Raw genomic sequence first — 22,062 nt, forward strand, 5'->3', positions numbered from 1 at the left:
TGTTTTTAAAGGTTAAAACAGGCACCAGCCTCCAGAAAACCATGTATTGTTTCATCTGACTAAGCTGCTCTCTAAACTACTGCAAAATTTTATCCACCTGATTAAATTCTATTGAAAATATCTCTGTGTACGTCCCTATAATGTGACACTCTACTGTCCTATAATAATATCTATTAGTCTCATACTTGTTTCCAGCTGATTATTCACATCTTATTTCAACTGTATAAGAGTCAATGTTTACAAAAGTTCAGTGCATACCAGCAACAACTATGCTTAGTCCATCAAACTTCTCCTATAATCCCTACAGCTTTTAAAATTATATTTGAAGTACACAAGATCTAGGTCCTCATATTCAGGATGTTCTGGAATGCGGGCTCAGAAGACCTAAAAGGTTTTCTGAGACTCCAGATGAACATTGCAGCAAACAACTTTCCTCCCACACAACAAACAAACTCCACTAAAATTACTGTGAAAGATACATATCATTTAAGGGCTGGCGAAATGCAGAAATAGAATTTCTGTGAATTAGAATTACCATGAAATAAATTGTTCCATGCCTCACATAATAGATGTTTTTCTTAGATCTTATCTTGCCTTTAATTCAGCACCATGTATAAACAGGTATAAACATAACAAACAAAAAATCCAAACCAAAACTGTAACTATTGTCAGAGACCGAAGGAAAGATTATTTTTCTTTTACTGTGTTTCAAAACACGTGATTCAGGTGAACAGCTCTAGAAAACTAAGAAACTGGCTAAAGAAAAATAGAACTCACTGAAACTGGAACAATGCTCCAAGATAACAGTAAAAGTGGAATTTTGCTGTAATTGATTTTAAAAAGCTAAAAGCCATGAGTAAAAGCAAAGACATTATCAAAATTTACATCAAGCTTAAATCACTATCAGTTTATAGTGTTTCACTGATTTCTTGTCTTCTTCCTCAGGTTACACACAGTTGTTTAGATCCCCATGGTATATGCTGGCAAATTTAGTCTCAGATTCAGGGAAGGAAGTAGGACTGAAAAAGAATATAATTATTCTGACCCATAAGGTTTCTAACATTTCTGCCTCTTCTATTTTTTCTTTTCTCCTCTCTCTTTAATGACATCAAGTGCTTTAAAAGTTTAATCCTCTTCAGACAAAGTTTGACATTGATTCTGCATTTAGGTGGGAAGAGATTGAGTTTGGAATACTGCACCCTGCTAATTTAGCACCAGTCAAGAAAGATCTACAGGGGACTTTCAAAGTCACTGAGTAAATGCAAAAAACATTAAAATGTCCCGTTTTTAAGGACAGATAAAAGGCTTATTTCAGCACTGACAGAATACAAATTACCACTTGCAGATTGTATATGATAAATAAAGGAATCAATTTATTGTGCCTGCCCTTTGGCAAAATGGTAATTAGAGTGTTCCAAGCCCTTAAATGCCATCATAAAAAAAGAATTTGGCAGTCTTCAGCCCTAGGGTACACAAACCATCACCATGTCACAAGAACACCTTGTCACAGGTGCTAACACCTCTCTAGAACAACTGCGCCAGGAATATACTTTGATGCCAAAATGGCTTGAGCCACCACTACCCTACAGCTAGTACTGTTATTCTTTATAATAATAATAATATTTTTATGAGAGAAGACTCTTCTTTTAGCACCACACTCTCTGAGACTATAATACTGACAACATACACTAATAGTTATGAGCAGTAACAACAAGCAACTATAAAAGCTACCACGCATACAACCACTGAAAAAGAAGCATCTTGCAAAGCCATTTTCTCTCCTATTAAACTATACTAGCATGAACTGAAAAAAGATGACACTTAGAACATTGGCCCAGTGGAAGATTTCTGCTGGGACACATGTTGTTTAGATTTATATTACACAACTCCGCTTCAGCACCTCTATTCAACATGACAGAAGAATCTTTCATACAAATGTCAGACTTCCAAGCAAAAGAGCTTTTGAGGCACCACACCTTTCATTGTTTGCAGGAATAATTTAGATATACCAGCCAGTATAAGCTACAGGTCTCTGTGCTTCTCTTAAGAACCCAGCCCAGACTAGCAGAATGTAATTTGGTGAACTCTCCCTCTCTTCCTAACCCCCACAAATGGTAAGTACACTGCACAAAAGAAAAATCAGTTTCCCCAATTTAACCACAACTTCAGTAAAAGTTGTTCTGATAAAAGCTGCATCAATTGGAAACTATTTCTTCACACTGATAAATGCAGATATCACAGCAAAAGTTTGTGGTCTAAACCCATCCCAAGTGTTACTCATACACACAGCTGACATCCTTCCTAAGCAAGGGATCCATCCTATCAAAACCAGCAAAAGCTGGATGCGCCAAGCTTTGCCATTCAGCATTAAAGGTATTTTATTGTGTTGGCAAAACAAGTCCTTTATCAAGATACAATTAATTTCCATTTACAGAATTTGCAGATATATTTATACCCTTCCATTTGACAATTATATTGTTATCCATAGCCTTGCATTTTCTTTATGTTTGGCATTTTTACCTCAACTTCACTTTTTTCATCAGTGTCACTGGCTAGCAATACATCGCTGAAATAATGCCTTAGAAATTTCCCAGCTACCCTCAAACATTATTTCAACCTTTATTACTCAGGAAAGTTTTATAATTTTAATTATTCTGGTATGGTAAAAGAGTACATTTAACACTGCAGCTGGACAGTGCATTAGGACAAACCTGCCACACACAAGTATTTGTATCATCAATCAATATCTGAGCAACATTTACTCTAAACTGGCCCTTGTAAAGCTACTGAACTAATTGCACTTGGCTGCCCCTAAGAGTCATTAACTCAGAACAGCGTCACATACACACACTGGCCTCAAAAAAGTCTTCAGGTGCACAGCTGAGGTGGTACCGCAGGATGACGAACTGGATGTTTCCTCAACTACTGGAATTCACACTCCAAGCTACCAGTAGGAGATAACAATGAGTTTACTGCAATCAGATATGAAGCCTCTGAGAAACACTAATACATAAGGCTGCTTGATATAAGTACTTTCATCAGTGGAACTCATTTAGTGAGAGATCTCTTTCCTAAGGGCACCAGAGGACACTGGAACCAACACCCTTGGTACACCCACCTGTACCCGTATGTAGATGTGCTACCTTGTATAACCTTATTGTCTTTTCTACATTGCATTAGCTAGGTCAGAATCACAAAGCTCATGCCAGGAAAATTCACCATTTTAAATCAAAGGATTTATACAAGTAGATATAGATTTAAACATCTACTGTTTCATACTTCACCGTGTAGATGGCTTGATAGTCTGCCGTGGTGCAAAGAATTCAAGGGACAGGAAAATTTCCTCAAAATCTTTGAATTTTTTGCCCGTTGGAAAAAAACAATAACACCTCATAGTTGCCTGGTTTTGGTGATTTCAGATGAAATTTTCCTTAGTCTATAGGACCCAAGCAATCTGTCAAGTATTTTAACTTTTTCATCTTCCAGTTTATATCCAAAGTAGCTATGCTGCTATTTTTCCCTGTTAAGCCATTTCTCATCAGAATTCTACATCTTGCCCTTACTTAATACGTGTAGGTATGAAACAACTAACCATGTCTTTCCATTACCAGTAATTTGCCAAATACATGCTCTAAGCGCAAAGGTTCTTTCCCAAATTCTGGTACCTACACCAGCATGATTTTACCATGATAGGCTAGTAACCCTGCATTTAATTTCAGTTGCGATATTCAGAAAAATACTCATAACCAAGGAAGTGCAACATCTTCATGCGTATGTTTTTTCTATACTGACAACAAATTACTTCTAACTCTCACCACCTAGATGGAGTTTAAATTCAGGAAGAAACAAGTTTCTGGCTATGTATAAAAAAAACACAGGAAAAAAAAAAAGAGGCAGAAAGTTGCTAGTAAAATGTGATATTTGTAAAGTAGATATCAGTGTTTATCTTATAGAACTGCAAAAACTACCAAAAATTGAAGACCCAGCAAGGCAGCACAGACAGCTGTCAATATCGAAGTTTGACAGAACATGAGGGAACAGCAGAATAACCTCGGGCTGAGGGAACAGAGTTTGTAACACGAATCCCAGGAAGCAAAAGATAAGCAAGTGAAAAAATGATTTAACATGAGACAGATGTCTCAAGGCAAGAAATAAACAAACAAAACAGCAGAAAAGTATAAGGTTGCTTTCGATAGAAAATCAATGCAAGCAGCAAAATATACATAATTTATCTTTTAGTTCTCTCTTGTTCTCTTATGGTCCAAGATGATAATCCAAAATCTAGTTAAATCAAAGGTCTTTCAAAGTATTTTACAGCAATGGTATCAGGTGCTAATTAAGACTTTCAAAAGAGTTTACTTCATCTCACAGTGCCACAAAAATGTAGAAGAGATTAATTGATCAGAAAAGATTTGGATTTGAGAAGACACTGTAATTTTAAGTAGAGAGTAAAGTTAATTACAGAATTCAAATATGCAAGACTACATGATTTCATGAGAAGAGAACCACGGATGTCTGATTTCTCTTGTTTATAATTTCTGGGTCCTTACCTGGCCTGTTTGTGGCAGCCATAATGAAAACCTGCTGACGATTCTCCAGACCATCCATCTCTGTGAGTAACTGGTTAACTACTCGGACACTGGCTCCTGACTTTGAAAGGAGAAACTTATCAACAAAACCGAGGAAACAGCGGGAATGTAAATATTTCAAAGTATGTGAAAAAAAAAAGATCCACTAGCTCCCTGGCCTGAAACACTGATTGAAGTTTCTTTTTCACGCTTTTCATGTAGCTGCATTCTGGATTTCTACTATCATAGCCTCAGCTTGTTTCCACCCCAAATTCATGCTACCTATATACCCACCACACATTTTAACATGTGGTTAACCCTTTCTTTCCCATTAAAAATGATGGACTCACTTGAAGTACACATACATATTTATACTCATCATTCCCCTATTCATCTCAACAAGAACACCAAAATTTCTCAATTTTGAGGTTTTGAAAAAAAAAATTAAAAGTTCTCCAAATATTTAAACTTCTGAAACAATACTTTCAGCAGCTGAGGTACTCCAAGTTAAATGTTAACTCCATAGTACTGAAATTTTATAAGCAAACTCAACAGCTTAATCTGAATGTCATTGTAGAGTTGGGGAGACAAAGAAAGCGCAGGAGCTGGAGAACAAGAGTTCAATTATGCAGTAAAACTGCTTGATGATTTTGAAGAATGTTGTTCTACGTGTTACTGTTTCATTTTAAACATACAAAAAATATGAATCCACCTATGGATAATTAGACTATGTGGTGGTGCATAGGTCTCAAAAAGCCAATGGAAACAGCAAACATCCCTGAATTTCAATTATGAATTCCCAGGACTGTCACCAGTATCAGAGCCTGAGTAATAAAGTCACCGATCTCCTGCCCAGACCTCTACATGGTTAAAGGAGGCTGTGAAGAGCAGGGGTGGGCTTATAGGCACCAAGTTGCTGCCTGCTGCTGCCACCACAGAAGTGAAATATAGTGAGGCCAAAGCACACTTGTTCCGCTTCCTTGGGTACCGTCTACATCTACCGTGGTACCTAATACTGGACGCCTTCTTTTATGGTTCTGTGGGAACCACCACCTCAGGACATGCAAGAAGTCAAGTCTGAACTTTTCAGCTTGGCTGTCCTTCATAAGAACTGACGTAAGCAAATTCAGAAGACAAGGTACGATTCAGAAAGAGCTGATGAAACTTTCGCCTACAGACTGAAACTACAGTCTTTCTGCTGAAGTAACCGATGACAATATCTGAACAGTACTCGACTTGTCTGTTGGAAACAGCAGCTTTTCTTTCAGCCATCAACGTAGATGCGCCAGTACAGTATCATAACACAGATGCACTTCCTCTGCATAAAAACCAGAGCAGCTTTCCTTTCAGCACACTAACAGTTTGCACTAAGAAAAGAACACCCCAAAAGCAGAAGTTAATCCTAGGTGTAGGTAGTTTCTATTCCAAAAGAAAAAAAAAATCAAGACAGAAAAAACTTCACAAGTGGAATAGCTCTGAAGTCTAATGCATTCCACTGATGCTCCTGCCTCAAATATTCTCATGGCCCAGTTCACGTTGTTCAAACCAAGACATACTTCACGTGAGCACTATAGCTGCATAGAGCTATGAGAATTTGGCCACAAATTAAGCACAGTATTAAACTGCACTCCTTCATCTTTTCCTATGGTTCTACACAGCCAAGTTGATGGATTAAATACATATTTTCTGGATATTATTTTCTTTATGTGCATAGATACTAAAAAAAGTACTAACCAACATATGGTTCCCTAAATATGAGAAAGCCCATCGGACTGTTTTTCTTGGGATCTACTGAATGTCATACCCTTACAGGTACTTCTGTTGCTAGCACAACATCACAAAAGCTGCAGTTGAGATGATTTATTTATGGAGAGATTTTAAGATGAACTCACTTCACGGTCAGATCTCCGAGGACACAATGCATCAACTTCATCAAAAAATATAACACAAGGGGCTGAATTCCTGGCACGCTGGAATACTTGACGTACAGCACGTTCACTTTCACCAACATACTAAAACAAATGACAAATCACAGCAAAACAATGTAAGACATGAAGAAGATTTTGCTTGGGAAAACAGACAAACACACACAACAAAAACCACAGTTTTAAACACTATTTAGGGTGCTCTGCAGAGGAGAAATGCAACCTGCTAACCAGTTTAGTTCTGATAACGGTCTGTTATCTCTATTTCCCTACTGATTAAGATTTACATGGGAACTACTTGTCAGTCGCTCACTTCTGACAGTTTGCAGTACATGCAGACTTTAATAGAATTCTGACTTTCTGGGGACTAAGTCTAACTTGCAATCGTTCTGCTGATGAGAATTAACAAATACAATCTTCATTAAGGGCCCTGTTGTTCTTCAGCTGTTCATAAACAAAACCATTGAGCTATTTGAACACAATGAACATCTAAAGTTCATATAGTGGTTGCTTGAAGACAAGGGGGGCTGGCAGTAGGGAACTGAAAAGTAAGCCAGAATTTCTCTTTGAATGGAGAATTGCAGAGGCTGCGTTGCCAAGTCACAAATGCAAACACTTAATCTTTTCCAAACAAACATGTTTTGATACAATATATGTCTTAACATAGTCTCTGAATCACAGCCAGACATCATTTCTTCACTCCAGAAGGAAGTAGGGCTTCTCATTAACTTAAGAGTTATATTTCCTGCTTGTATCAGGACTTGAAGTACACATTAAAAGAACGTTTGGGAAAGGAATAATCAAGTCCAGTATTTTGGTTTTATCTTCCACATTATCGATAAACAGGTAACTGCCATGGTGCTCTGAGATGTGGGCTGCAGCTGCCTTGTTCAGTTCAACACATTCTCTTAACTGTAAAAGGAACTGAAGTTATATCACAGCATTTCTAAGCCTAGTGCTTCAAAAACTCAGACCATAATACTTTTATCTGTTAACATTTAAAATCTTTAAAAACAATTCTGATCAAGTAGAAAACAACATTGTTTTCCAAGGTTTCAAGCTTCCATTAAGAAGACAAAATGACTGGCAAAATACTGGAAGCTGCTGATTTGCAGTTAATGATCAGCAGTTGTCCTCACTGTAGATTTGAATTTTGTTTTGTTTTGTTTTTCCCATTTTACATAAAAACAATGATGAATGTAGTTGGTCATTTAGACATCCTGCTTCGGTTAGGAAGGCTCTGTCTGCCAGGTAATTTAAACCAAGATATGTACTTAAACTACCCAGAGAGACTTTTCCTTTTCACATGAATAACTTCACTGCTAAAAATTGTAAGCACAGATTAAATGAGGCAACTTTGGTTGCACCACTATCGCTTGTGTAATTATGAGGAATTTTGCTTGCCCCACACTTTGGACAAGAATCCCCTAAGTAAGAAAAGCACAATGATTAATACATACCATATTTAGCAGTTCAGGACCTTTCACAGATATGAAGTTCAGTCCAGACTCATTTGCCACGGCCTGTCAAAAAGGGAAAGACACATGTATACATAATACACACATTTTTTCATGTTTTCTTTGCTTCTACTCATGGAGCAATAAAAAAACTTAAGAGGAGGAACACAGTTATCAGCTGTTCATAAAATAGAGAAAACAGCACAAAGTATAACTATATGCAATTAAGAGTGGGAGAGGTGTTGGGAATTTAGCCAGGTGTTCTCTCTCTTCAGTGAGACAGTGTTCCAGATTCACACCCCGCCATTCTCCCCCATATTAGCTGAAGGTGAAGAATTCTCAATAATTAGTGGGAGGTAAAGAGATCCAGAACTACACAGAAGTATTTGAAGACAAAAATGAGTAGTCATCATGCAAGTTTCCAGATTGTGTGTGTTTACATGGGGAGGCCACAAGAACTGAAAAGTTTGAGGAGAAGAAAAACAAAAGTATTTTCAGTAAAGTAAATGTAACAAATAAAAATACATAGAGTGTAGCTACTTCCAAATATATAATTTAGTTACAGTGAAATATTCCATAGAAGTGGTTATCTAATAGAGTTTCTTCCCATCTTTGCTACTTTCTTTTTAACCAATTTGATTCCTTCACGTTTTACAGTAACTCCCTCCCAACTCAAGCAAAACAGTAACTTGATTACAAGAAAAATCAAATGACTTTAGCACAGAGGTCCAAATTTCTTTTTATGACAAGAAGTGGTGCAAAAGCCAAGCTTCTGGCAGTATCAGCTAGATTCAGTCATTCCTACAGAAAACTCTACTTCAGAAAGATCCTCCAGTATTTTTAAACATGTTTAGAAAATGTATTACCTTAGCTAGCAGTGTTTTACCGCACCCAGGAGGCCCTGCAAGCAGGACACCAGCTGGAGTAGTCAGGCCCAGAGCTTTAAACTGCTCCGGGTTACGCACAGGTGCCTATAAAAGAAATTAAGATAATTATCTGTGACATGAAACTTCTCGTTTCAGTTTCAGTTAGAAGAAAAAACATTCATACACATGTTCTTTATTCCAATTTTTATAGGCTAAAAGAATAAACAGTCCATCGGCATCTTACTATCTTGCACTGATAAGTACCCCAAAATGGGAGAAGTATCATTATTCAGAGGCAAAGATTTTATTTACTTAATTTCTTGTCTTAAGGTCTAAGAGTTAAGAATCCCTTTGACTAGCAGGGAGACTGCTATTCTTACAGCTAACTCCAACTCTTTGTGTGGCAGTTGCGTAACTAAGGTTATCGGTATAAAACTTTTAGAATACTTTAGATTCAGCAAAAATTAACATACTGAAAACTGAAAGCATTAATGCAAAAAGTGAAAGGTTAAATATATGCACCAGACTTGTAACAAATCTGAAAGCAAGTTATAGAAGTCTATTTTAAATTTAGATGTTGCATAATTTCCATTTCGTAGCATGTTAAAACTCATGGGCAGAACATTATACCTTAAGTAAATATTAAAAATCAAACAAGCATAGCTTTATTTGCTGTATATGGGGGAGTGCAAAGAAATCTTTGAAAGTAAGGTTAAGATATACCAATATTGCCATAGTCAGCTCCTCGCGAACATCCTCCAAGGCTCCGATATCTGCCCATGTCACATCAGGAATTGTGACAAAGCCTTCTCTCTTGGCAGAGGGTTGCACTGATGTCAGGGCAACAATAAAATCATTCATCTCAATGCACAGCTTCTGCAGCTGCTCTTCAGGCAAGGGCTCTTGCTTCTTCAGCAAATCCAAAAGTCTCTGCAGTTCATCCTTAGGGTGCATGGAAAGGGAGAGAAAAAGATTATGCTCTGGATTAAATTTTTAGAACCATTTTTAAAGGGCTTTTTCAAAGCAATACTTTCATAAACTGTAATAATAATTACTGTAATTGTACATACAATGTACAGTACACACAAAATATGTAAAATAACATTAAAACTTAACATTAATGATAATAAAAATGTTCCAGGACAGCTCTATGTACATTTAACACTTGTGAAAACACTGAGCTGACAGGCAATTTTGATTTAAATACTATAGAAAGAGAGCTAGCACATGTATTTTGTCTTCAAATTCTTCCTACTGCTTCTCCCTCACTGATTAAGAAACAGTTTTTTCCATGCTGGAATTTCCAAAATATGTATTAATTATGTGTATTAGTTCTGGTTTTAAAAAGAAATTGCTCTCAAGAAAATATTAATAACTCTGCTGAGCAGTACAATTTCAACAATTTGCAGAATATTCAGCTACATATAAACCTTTAAAACCCTTAACATACACTCTGAGATTATACACTTTTATTTAACATAATCTGAATTCAAGTAATCAACTCATTTCCTCAGGCTGATTAGACCTGGTTTTGTAACCAGGCCCTGGTTAAGTTGGGGCAAGCAGAATATAGCCACAGGGTGACGCTTTTCAACACTGTCCTGTCGTGCAGACCACAGTGCCCCAGGCAGGTACGTTCCAATCTCCCCAACTGGTTCGTTATTGGGGAAACTGTCTGAGAAAATACTTGATCAAATAACTTTATACCTCCACGGCAGAAATGCATCCCAGTTCTAATAAGGAACAGCAGTATCAAAGTAAAGTGATACTGCACCACCTGTAAAACTAAGCCAGAATTTTTATTATAAGATAGAGTGAGAAAAAAAATAAATTGTAAAAATTCTGTTCATTTTCCACATTTTTCCTACAGCAGTATATGGGAAAAGTATCACTTTCTATTTGTTGCAACTAAGATAGCTCTACAACTGATTACAAAGAAATAAAAGTATTTATAGTGCCTGATATTCCTTTTAAGCCCTTCCTCCTCTTATTAATAGAGAACCATTAAGAGAAACTCAGAAATAGCAGAGACAACTGGGTTTATTTACTTGAATTGTGTGAATGATTTTTAAAGGTTTTGTATGTTTATTTTTCCATTACAGACATAATATAACGGCTTCAATGACAATACCCTGTATTAGACTATGTCAGCCTGCTGCCAGCTATCAAAATACAGCTCTGTTAGGATTAAACTTCCTCACCCTCAATAACTCCTTTGATCATGGTGATGTTGATAAGAGCTGCAACTACCTGCCCCTCCCTGCCTTTTTTTGGCCAAATCAGGCCCTGGGAAACACTGGGACATATGCAGTATGGCTATGTGACTCTAATACAAAGGCTTACTACAGCTTTTTACACTGTTTATTTTGTTAATTACAATAACAGTTATCTTTGACAGTCCTTCTAAAACCAGAATCTGATTGGATATTAGGAAAAATTCCTTCACAGAAAGGGTTGTAAAGCACTGGAACAGGCTGCCCAGGAAAGTGGTGGAGTCACCATCCCTGGAGGTTTTAAAAGACGTGCAGATTAGGTTCTTAGGGACAAGGTTTAGTGCTGGAGTAAGGCTAACACTTAGACTTAATCATCTTGAGGGTCTCTTCCAACCAAAATGGTTCTATGAATCCATGAGCGTGGATTTAACACCACTTGGTTTTACTTCTCCAGACAAATCTTTAGTAAGCCTACACAAAATGAAGGCACATACACACTCCAAATTTTGAGTAGAGCCAAGAATTTATATATAAAGATGTGCTCGTTCACTGGCCACAGCTTGTTACTTGGGCCACAGAATAATTCTGGCACTGGAAATGCTATTTTCTGCACCAGAGTTCCAGCTGTACTGCACATTAACAGGTTCTTTCTCTGCAGTTCAAGTGATGTTGCTGACCCAGCTTTTGCACCAGATAGATACCTCTTCCTCAGACTTGCTATAGGTACCAGACACCACATGCAATTTGCCCCGGGTGATCACACAGCTGGAGGGAAACTGTAGGCCACATAAATACCTCTAGACTTCAGCTAACTGTAACTGTAACTGTATTAGGTCAGGGAAGAGTTTCACGCGCCACAATAGATATTTCACTGAAGGAACAGCAAAGAGCTTGGTAAAAACTCAAGTGTAAGTCCAATATTCTCTTACAGTCAATACACTTTAGAAGACAGATGTAACCACTATTCTAACCTCTGGTCTGCTAGAAAAAAAACACAAAGCAATACAACAACAAAAAACCCAAGGAAAAAAAACCCAAAGTTGTATAAAATATTAACATGATTTTTAGAAGGTGTGGGTTTGGGGAGCCACTTGTTCAGACCCATTTTAGGGGTCATTAGGAGTTAAGCTTCTGGCTTAGGAGCTGATATTTCTAAATCTAAATGTTTTAAGGATTTATGAGCAAAGACTTTCACAACTATTAAAGGCTCAATTCTTAAGACACCAGAAGCATACGCTTCAAGGGAAAAATACCTTAGGGGGAAGTTCTAGTTGTTTGTTATCATCTTCCACCAGGATGTCTGTTCCTGTTCCCACGCCTTCCTCCGCTGCGTTTCCTCCAGCATGTATCTGTTTCCCTTTCTCCTTCTCAGCTTTTATCAGGACTCTGTTCACTGTGCACATGGCTGCCTCACGACAAAGCGCCATCAGATCAGCACCTACATAACCCGGAGTCAGACGTGCTAAATGATGAAAGTCAAAGGACTCTGGGAGCTTAAGTTTTCGACACAAAGTTCGAAGAATCCTAATCAAGCAGGGAGAAGAAGAACAACAAAATAATGATGAAGCTCTGGCTTTTTTTAGTTTCATATAAAAACAAGCAGCATTGACCTATGGTCTTTTCCAGTTCATATGAACTGAAGTATTACAGTGGTAACAGTTTTCACTCAACTAGGAATTAACCAATACCGAAAGCCACAAAATGATACTACATATTTCCTTTCAGTTCTTAAGCAAAAACCAACAGCATCAACGAAGCAATGTCAGACAGAGGGTAAAATTTAGTTTTGGTGCATCTAAATATTATACTTTAAACCTTAGTTTATGATTAAAAATTGACAAACTATATCTCAGAGTGCACTGCAGACACACACACACATTATCTATTGAGATATTTAGAGTTGTATTCCTAACAACCTTAGACTGCATTGTCTTTTCTGTCACACTTCTATTTATTTATTGAAGAACATCCACAACAAACTAAGAATAGTTTCAGAATCAGACTGTGTGAGGAGTTCTGTCTTTTAACCGTCAGGATCTTTTCTCTGCCATCTTCAGTGGAATGTAACTGCAAATATTTCCTGTGTCCCCAGCAGAATTTCCAATAGGCAACACAGAACATATGTGTACACCTCGTGTGCTATCTCAGCCTCATTCAAAACCTAAAGATACAGCTACCTGTTCAGTTCCATCACTAATACAAACCAGCTCTATGTAACTGACAGTGAAGTGCTATGCTTCGCACTTTTTTTTTTTTAAATGGGGTTTTTTTCACTCTGTATCAAGGCTGAAGCTTTAAAAACCTCCTTCAAGGTCCATCAAGACTTTCAGCTATTCTAAGCCAAGGAAGACTGAAAACTACATGAATAGTCAAAAAAAAAAGAAAAAGCCAATGTCACTGCACAAATACTGACGCTGAAGCAGAGGGATCAAATCAACTTGTTTAAAAACAGCAAAACATCTCTTCACTGGGAAAATATTTTAAAAATGCAGCACAAACCAAAGAAGTGAAAATCATTAAAATACTTTCTAGTTCCAATGAAAAGTAGTTTAAATTATTTCCAGATGAACTAACGTAACCACAGAAAAGTTATGAAAAGAACGAGTTATTAAACTACTCAAATCTCTGAAATTATAATACATTTCGCCTGTTTGCCTCCCCCACTAACAAGTTCTATTGTCTCTCATTTAAATCTTTATTAGTGATATCAGCTTGGTTCTTAATAGTTTTTCATCCTTACAAGAGCTGTAGCTAACCAAGTGACTCAAATGTAAAAAGCTAAGAACTGTAAATGGTTCATTCCAAATTGGTGTCCTACATATACTATTTTCCTTCAATTGCTTCGTGCATGCACAAGAAAACACTGCAAATAAAGCAAGATCTCCAGGTACCTCCTCATCCTATTCCATGCCCCTAAGGCTGCAGAACCACAGCTAAGTAGTTCAAATCATGCCTTCCACAAGACTGAATTATGATGTGGTAAATCAATACACTATAAGGACTTCTGTCTCTATATGACCCTTTTATTAAAAATTTAAAAAAAAAACCAAACAAAACCAAACACCCCCCCCAACAAAAAACATGCAAAAACCAAAACAAAAAGGCAATTTAAAGAGAAAATAAAATCGACAATTGCTATAAACCTACACCCACAGGAACACGTACAAACAACTGTACAGAACAATAACATGGACAAATGTGACTACACTCTAACTCAGGGGTAAAATACTCCTACATTTATACAGTCCTAAAATTACATTCGGCCTTTTGAAAGCAACTGTGAAACTGATGTGGCCCTGGTGAAAATGAGTTTGACACCCCTGCTCTAACTCATGAACAATCTCTACACACTATGATGGCTTTCCCATTCACAACTCCTTTAAAACAGTGCTAGTTCCAGGAATATAATAACTTTTAACATGAACCTATGAAATATTGTAGAATCAGAACTATCATCGCTCAACTCTTTAGTTCTACCTCTAACCACTCGCATGTTTTCCTGCGACCAAAAGCAACATAATTACTACAGTTCTGCAGATCTGGAAAAAGAAGAAGAAACAAACAAAAAAAAGTGGAGGCATGGCCAGGAAAGGGGGAAAAAAAGAAAAAAGGTTGGAATGATGCCCAGTAGTGCTAACAACATGAAGTGAGCAATGCCACAGGCAGAATAATTTGCTTTTTTCAGCCTAGAAATTAGATTAGTTGAGCTAGAAGGAACTTATCCTTTTAACCTTTCTTTCCTTCCTGTAACAAGATAAGCACAGCTGTTTTCACACTTCCCCTCCTGTGTTTTCTGCTGTTGTGGAAATGAGTAGCAGTTCCTTTTTAATTTTTTTAATCTAGTCTGACAGTCACAGATCTTTGGAGTAAAAAGGGCCAGTTATACAAAACAGGATGACTGCAGCTCAGCTTAATGCCTTGACTGGTGTATTTCCATGAGGAATGGAATGGAAGAATCTAGGCCTCCTGCTTAAGGTATGTGCTTGTGAGGACTAACAAACCGGCTATGCTTAATTTATGTTCCTAATTTAATAGCTACATAGGGAGCACCATAGACAGAATATTAACTTCCTGAACAACAGAAGAGATATATTTTATTCGGCAGTCTACACTGTTAAGGCACTTGAAAATCCATTAACATGATGCTAAAAGCAGATGCGCACACAAGAAAGGAAGTCACCCCAAATGTAGACACAGCAACCAAGACAAAGAGTAGATATGCACTTAACGTCTTCTGAACTTTTCAGCTGACCCATAGGTGTGTACAGGCACAAACAGGACTAAACAAGATACTTTTCCTTAATTTACATGTTAACTTACATTTCTTTATTAATCAAAAAGAAGCTTAAACTTGGTAACACATACTTTTCTCTTGCTGCCTCATCTGGGATTCCCAAACAAATTTCTCGATCAAACCTCCCAGCTCGCCTCAGTGCAGGGTCCAGTGAGTCAGGTCTGTTGGTTGCTCCAATAACAAGGACCTGAGTAGTGGCACCCACGTTATTCAAGTCTGAAAGGAGGAAGGAAATTAGTATTCATACTCCCCCTCTCAACTTTGTTCCAGTATCTGCGTGACACTGTTTCTGCAACACACAATAACACTCAGAACAGCAGAGATAAACTTACCAACACTCATAATAAACTGCTCTTCATCCTTATTTCTACTACCTAGAATGTATTTTTTGCACAATCAAGCAAAAAGCATTTCAAATAACATTTGACACATTTTCCCATTATTTCTGTTCATAGAACAGACAGGCTTATATAATGCTGTACAGACCACAGTGAAAATAATGTAGAAACATTCCCTCAAGTTTATTAGAATTTTCCCACCACCTCCAGGCAAAATGTGCCAAAATATGAAAAGTTATTACCACTATCTCTACTAAAGTAACCACAAGTCACTACTGAAGGAAAGCAGACAGTAAGCCTGATAATCAGAAAGTTTATCTTTGTACAGATATTCCTGAAACTGACCATCCATACAAGTCAGGAACTGAGCAACAATTCTCCGCTCCATGTCCTTTGACGCAACTTCTCTTTTTGGGGTGATTGCATCAATCTCATCGATGAAAAGGACGCATGGTGCACTAGACTGGGAGCAAGAAATATCAGTAATTACAAAACTACACTGACATAGTGTATTACAGTAGAGAAAGAGTAATAATTATTGACCAGAAAATCTGGAAAAAATTCAAAGTCTGCTGCACAATTGACCTGTCCTGGAACAATTCTGTTGATCTTACTGAACACCTGGAGAGCCACCAGACTATGAAACTGTGCTGAGCTGAGCCTATGAAATAATTAAGGCATGAGATCAAAATTTCTCTCTATATTGTTTAAAATTTAAACGTACTTCTATGTTGATGTTTTCCATAGTATTCCATTCTGACTGCTTACTTGCTTAAGTCTATAAAAGAAAATCAGATAAAGCCCATATGATTTGGGGTTTTTTTTGTTTGTTTTGTTAGTGACATTAGAACTGTGGAATGTCAAGAGCTACTGCTAAGGACACACATAATGAAACAAAAGGAGCAGTGGGTGGTAATGAAAAATGATCTGCCAACTTCACCATGACTCCAGAGCCTGACCGTGTTCAAAGAGTAAAAAGAGCAACATGCAAGTCCTACAAGTGTTCTAAAATTCCATGTACTTCATAAAAAGCCAACATTATTATAGAAAAATAACTACTATAACCAACAGAATAGTGTTTAATTGACATATGATTATTAAAAGTCTCAAAAAGCACTAGTAGCGCAAAGGAATACTCAAGGAAAACACTAGACCCATCTTCAAACAAATACTAGAAGCACATTTAAAGAAACAGTCTTTTGAACCCCATGCAGCCTGTGTTTTCAGGTAGCAACTGCGCCATCTAGTTGTCATTCACTTTTCCGTTATGTCAGAGAGGAAAAAAATGCAACTAAGTTATAAAGATTCCATAGTACACCCATAATTATAGTGGAACCATGTCTTTTTTCCATGCACAAAAATTAGTACACAAACTAAGTGGAAAAGCTATATAAGTAAATGTGAGGGACTATAAGGCAATATATTTAAATTTATATTTATATTTAAATATATTTTATGCATACATTTAATTTCTTCAAAAATAACTTTTATAGCAACCTCACCTCAATCACTATACATACATAAGATATGTAACTTCTAAAAACTCTGTGCAACCACTTAGTTAATTTTATTCTAAACAACAGCTTAGCAAGGATTTCTGAAAATTAAAATGCAGTGTGAACTGGAAACATACTAATAATCTAACAGCTCCACAATCAATCTTTTTGTCCTGTTTAGCATTCTTTTTTACAGGCACGTACTCAAAACATCCATATACTGTTGTGAGGAACAGGAGAAACATGGAACATTCTCAGAGGTCAGGAACAGAAAATTGTCCTCATGAATCTGGAAGTCACACCAAAGCAAGACTTCGACTGTAACTTGACTCCCGCTCTTATATTTGTCCCAAATTTCTTACTTTATACCTAAGACCCCAAAGTCTTAAGTCTCTCATATCAACTCAAATTTCATGCCATAAAAAAAAAAAAACAGCAGAAAAACTGCTCTTACATATTTTTTTCATTGTATTTATCAAGCCAAGCATCTCCAAGTAGGTAAATAGTTTATGTTGCTCCCTTTACGTTGATATGATCATCTCTCTTTTGTCCAGATTTCAGAATAGTAATCTTTGTGCTCTATGACAGCACGACACAGTACAATGGAATTCTGGTCACAGAGGGGGAGACACTATGACTTGTGTGCAGCAGTATAAAGATTCACTCACTAATATTCACTCAAATTCAAATCACAGCAATGAAGTATGAATCTTTACAAAGAACAGGACAAACAATGCAGAGTGTTATTTCCCATGAGTGTCTCACCACAGCCTGCTCAAACAATTCTCTCAGTTTCTGTTCGGATTCCCCTGACACTCCAGACACGATCTCTGTCGCTGCCACTTTCAGCATCGGGAGCTCAAGCTCCTGAAAGAGACAAAGAATGTTTTATGATGCATCCAGAGGTTAGAAATGTTGCTCTCCTAGAGGACAAATATTTTCCAGTATGACATCTTTTACACCCAAAGATATAACCAAGACTAAATCTTAAAGAGCTCTTAAAAAATACAAGTAGCATCCTCTAATTTAAAACGGGTCTCTTTGCACCTTGATCCCCAACTCAATCCTTCAAAACACATACATTTCAGGTCATGCCTTGGCTCCCTTCTTGAGAATATAATCTCTTTCCTTCTGAAACAAACCATTACTTAATAGTGTGGAAGAGACCCCCACCAGGTTTGGTTCCCTTAGTCTTGCTCTAAAAATGTCTGAGCAGGATTGTACAATAAGATACTTGTAAAACTCACACTCAAGGTCTTCTGTTATTAAAAAAATAAATAAAATTTTAACTTTAATAGACTGTAGCACAGTAGTGCTACGGGTAGCTGCAGTCTATTTCAAGTTCTTTTAATGACATATTTTTAAAAATCCTAATTTATACAAATTCCAGCCACCCCAGGCTCTACCTGGGGCTTGGAGGAGAATAACCTTCAATAACTATTGAAAATATCTTGTTTAAGAAAATAGCTTAAGAAGTAGTCATTAAACTTATCTAATCTCGGAACATTTTTCACTTGTGTCGTATTTCTTCCCCTACATCTAGTAACCTTGCAGGATATGAACACCCACTGAAGTATTTAATAATCACAGATTCATTCAACCGGTACCTTTCTATGGTAAGGCATTAAAAAGAAAAAAATAATATATTTTGAATTAAAACATTTGACATATAGTGTCAGAAGGGTCTAACCAACATTTAAGTAATCAGTATTTTCTTTAAATGATAAAAGCTGTACTACAAAAATTCATCATTTACATATAACTAAATTTAAGGTTATAGTATGACACTTAAGGAACAATTGTATTAAAGACAAACAACTGTCCATGGTTATCACTGAACAGCCCTAAGTAGCCCCCAGATTTATATCCAAAAGAAACAGAGCAGCACAAAAGCCCCACCACACACGACGCTGTCAATAAAGTTTGGCATAGGCAAGGCAACATCTGATTTTAGAATCTAGAAATCACTGTTTAATGGATGCCACCCAACAGAATCAACATAATGTCTCATAAAAGATGGTACGGTTGAGTCCAGACTTAAAAGACTACAGTAAATTTAACCAAAAGTATCTCCCATTTATAGCTTTCTCAATACCCGTGCCTATACTGCTGTCCTGGGTGTGCCCCAAACAATTAAGTCTAACATAAAACCCTGTCACTGTGTCCCATCTTCATATGAGTTTCTATCAAATACAGATTCAGATGGCATTTAAACAAAGGAAGTGAAAATTAATATATTTTAAACTAAGATAGGAAGGAAAGAGATTAAAAAAAGAGAGAGAAAAAGATCTAGTCTATCATGAAGATGGATTATTTCGTTTCTTCCTAAGTAGAACTGACAAACAGAGGTGTAAATGTAAAGCTATCTCACCCCAGCAATTGCCTGTGCAAGCAGCGTCTTGCCACATCCTGGAGGTCCATGTAAAAGAAAACCGCGAGGTGGAACCACACCTAAGTGGTTATAAACTTCAGGATGACGGACATGAATGAGCATCTTGCATATTTCCTATTAAGGACAATAGAGACCTCAATTTAAATTGAAGAAATTAGCATTACAGATTGCTACTATTATAGACAGGCCAAAATAAAGGTAAGTTCTGTTTATTAATATAATCTCACTGACTGCTTTCCAATAGATTTGCAAAGAAAAAAAAAACCCAAACTTTGTTGCTGTTGGTATAAGCAGCTATTCTCAGTGCCATGCAGATTAATTCTGAGAGATTTTGTTTGTCATGTTTCATGTGACATTTTATTCAGAGCATTCTGTGTCTCACAATAAAAAATTTCACTAACCTGTAAAGTTTCATCATTGCCTCCTACGTCCTCAAATGTCACTGAAGGCTGGTAAAGCTCTGGTCCCTTACTTCTAACTGTAAAGGAGGAAAAGTCACGCAAATTTAGACATGGCATGATAGTAAGTTGCTAACACCAAACAAGAAAGAACTCAGCCTAAGCAATTATCTAAGTACATGGAGCAGTACTATTTTTTGGTAGTAGACACAGGACTGGAATATTGATTAGTACAACATTAAGACTAAATTTCTTAACAAAATGCTCAAGGCCTCTTCTCTGCACCTCAGTGTAAAACACTTTCCTGGTAATGGGATTCCACAGTCAAAAACCACACGCTTGTTTGGAGCAGCAGGCCAAAAATAACTTCTCACCTTTCTCTTTAAGTAAGACAGCCTCAATTTCTCCATCTACATCTGGAAATTCTTCTTTTTTTCTTTTTGTTCTCTTACCCTTTGTCTTCTTTCTTTCACTCTCCAAGACAGAAAAATCTGTTGATTTCTAGGGCATAAAACCAGAATTATATATACAAAATCTTCCAAGTCAGTGAATTTCTGCAAATAGTTAACAAAATGTGTAAGTGTCTATGGTGGTTAACTTATACACATTATATGAATAAAGACCAGCAAGGCAGGAATTTAACTCCTCCTTTTTGTAGAAAAATCCATCTTTTTTTACATATGATTTGCCTTTTTTTTTAAGGGTTGATTACATTAGCCACTTTTTTGCTAGGGGTATGTACTTAAAAAAACCCCTAACACTCCCCCCACCCCTCCCCCCCAAAAATCACAAAACCACTAACTAAAAATCAGAGACCAGTTATTTGCATACCAAAAAGCAATCTACTTTGGGTATGAATGAAACAGCATCAATGCATGCACTCCAACAGAAACAATTCTTACTAAGTCATGAGTGGCTGTAAGAAGATATTCAGTGCTGACACAAGTTAACTGCACGTAAGAAAAGGACTAATACAGGAGAAAAGAAATAAAGAGGTTCAATGATTAAAGCTGGTTTTGTTCATGTTTTTTGTTTTGGTTTGTTTTTTTTTAGAATACAGTATGGCTACAGCAAGCCATGTGCTTCCTGACTAGTTAGGCTGCTCACTGGCAAACAGAATAAATAACAGCTAAGTTCCATTTATCTTTCTCTCAGTATGGGCACTAATCTGGGTCTCCCTAATACCAAGCTCTACACTTTCCTCAAAAAATATGGAAGAAATACATAATTTTGTGACTACTTGCCTCTCATATAAACATACTTGAAATGGGCCAGAAGGTTCAAAAATTGCCTCTGGCACAGTAGAGCAATGGGCTAAGCCCTTTCTTCTTTGGAAACCAAGCTAAAAAACAAGTACTCTATGGGTCTTAAGCCCGTCTTCCCTTTCTGTTTAACATGTTCACTATCTTTAAACACAGAATGCATGTTTGTAATAAAAATAATACATTCTACAAATCCAGAAAAACAAACAGTCCTTTTGGTCTCAGTATGACCCTTCAAAGGCCTTGTAAATTACACCAGAAATTACATTTAGGATTGCTACTTAAATCACACTGGGTTTGTAAAACACGATACCTCAGAAATCGGTTTCTTTCCATCTCCTTCTCCGTCCTCAGAAAGGTCAATGAAAAAGTCTTTTCCACACGGAGTTTTATCAATGAACCAGCCACCTTCAGAGATGCGCGTTTCAACTCGTCTTCCTGGTGCGACGGTGCTTGTTTGAGGTGCTGTTCTCACAGGAGGGGGAGTTTCCACCAGCTCAATTTTTGGAGTGGTTGGAACAGAATCAGGATTTCCTTTCTTGTATAAGCTCAGCAGGGAACTGTTCATATGATTTGCAGACTGCAGATTCGTATATTTTAAAAGAAAATATACATGTTATAACAAAAACTGTTTCATAAACACCATTTAGCATTATCCCTGCTGGAAAAAGTAGTCACGCACCTTCCAACCCGCTCCTCTGAAAATCAAATAACTGCACACAAAACTACAATTTACCCTGAAATGAGCCCTGTTAATTGACAGTTACTTCTTTTAGTAAGAGCCGGATATATCAGTCCCTTCAATAATTTCATAGCCAAGTCTTTTGGGCCCTCACTGTGCTTTCTTGAAAAG

General features: G+C 37.0%; 1 protein-coding gene across 4 annotated transcripts in view; it reads right to left on the minus strand.

The window, feature by feature from the left end:
- Positions 1-22,062, minus strand: part of NVL (nuclear VCP like) — a 45,979-nt gene that overhangs the window by 19,453 nt on the left and 4,464 nt on the right. For all 4 annotated transcript variants that reach the window (XM_065058573.1, XM_065058575.1, XM_065058574.1 and 1 more), the window contains exons 6-18: positions 21,523-21,789; positions 20,322-20,448; positions 19,951-20,027; positions 19,529-19,663; positions 17,923-18,024; positions 16,007-16,124; positions 15,395-15,539; positions 12,283-12,553; positions 9,540-9,758; positions 8,817-8,921; positions 7,954-8,016; positions 6,461-6,580; positions 4,551-4,650 (exon numbers count right to left, since the gene is read on the minus strand). In XM_065058573.1, coding sequence (XP_064914645.1) covers positions 4,551-4,650; positions 6,461-6,580; positions 7,954-8,016; positions 8,817-8,921; positions 9,540-9,758; positions 12,283-12,553; positions 15,395-15,539; positions 16,007-16,124; positions 17,923-18,024; positions 19,529-19,663; positions 19,951-20,027; positions 20,322-20,448; positions 21,523-21,789 — 1,849 coding nt within the window. The remainder of the gene's footprint in view (positions 1-4,550; positions 4,651-6,460; positions 6,581-7,953; positions 8,017-8,816; positions 8,922-9,539; positions 9,759-12,282; positions 12,554-15,394; positions 15,540-16,006; positions 16,125-17,922; positions 18,025-19,528; positions 19,664-19,950; positions 20,028-20,321; positions 20,449-21,522; positions 21,790-22,062) is intronic.

This window comes from Columba livia, chromosome 3 (genome assembly GCF_036013475.1).
Source record: "Columba livia isolate bColLiv1 breed racing homer chromosome 3, bColLiv1.pat.W.v2, whole genome shotgun sequence".
NCBI lineage: Eukaryota > Metazoa > Chordata > Aves > Columbiformes > Columbidae > Columba > Columba livia.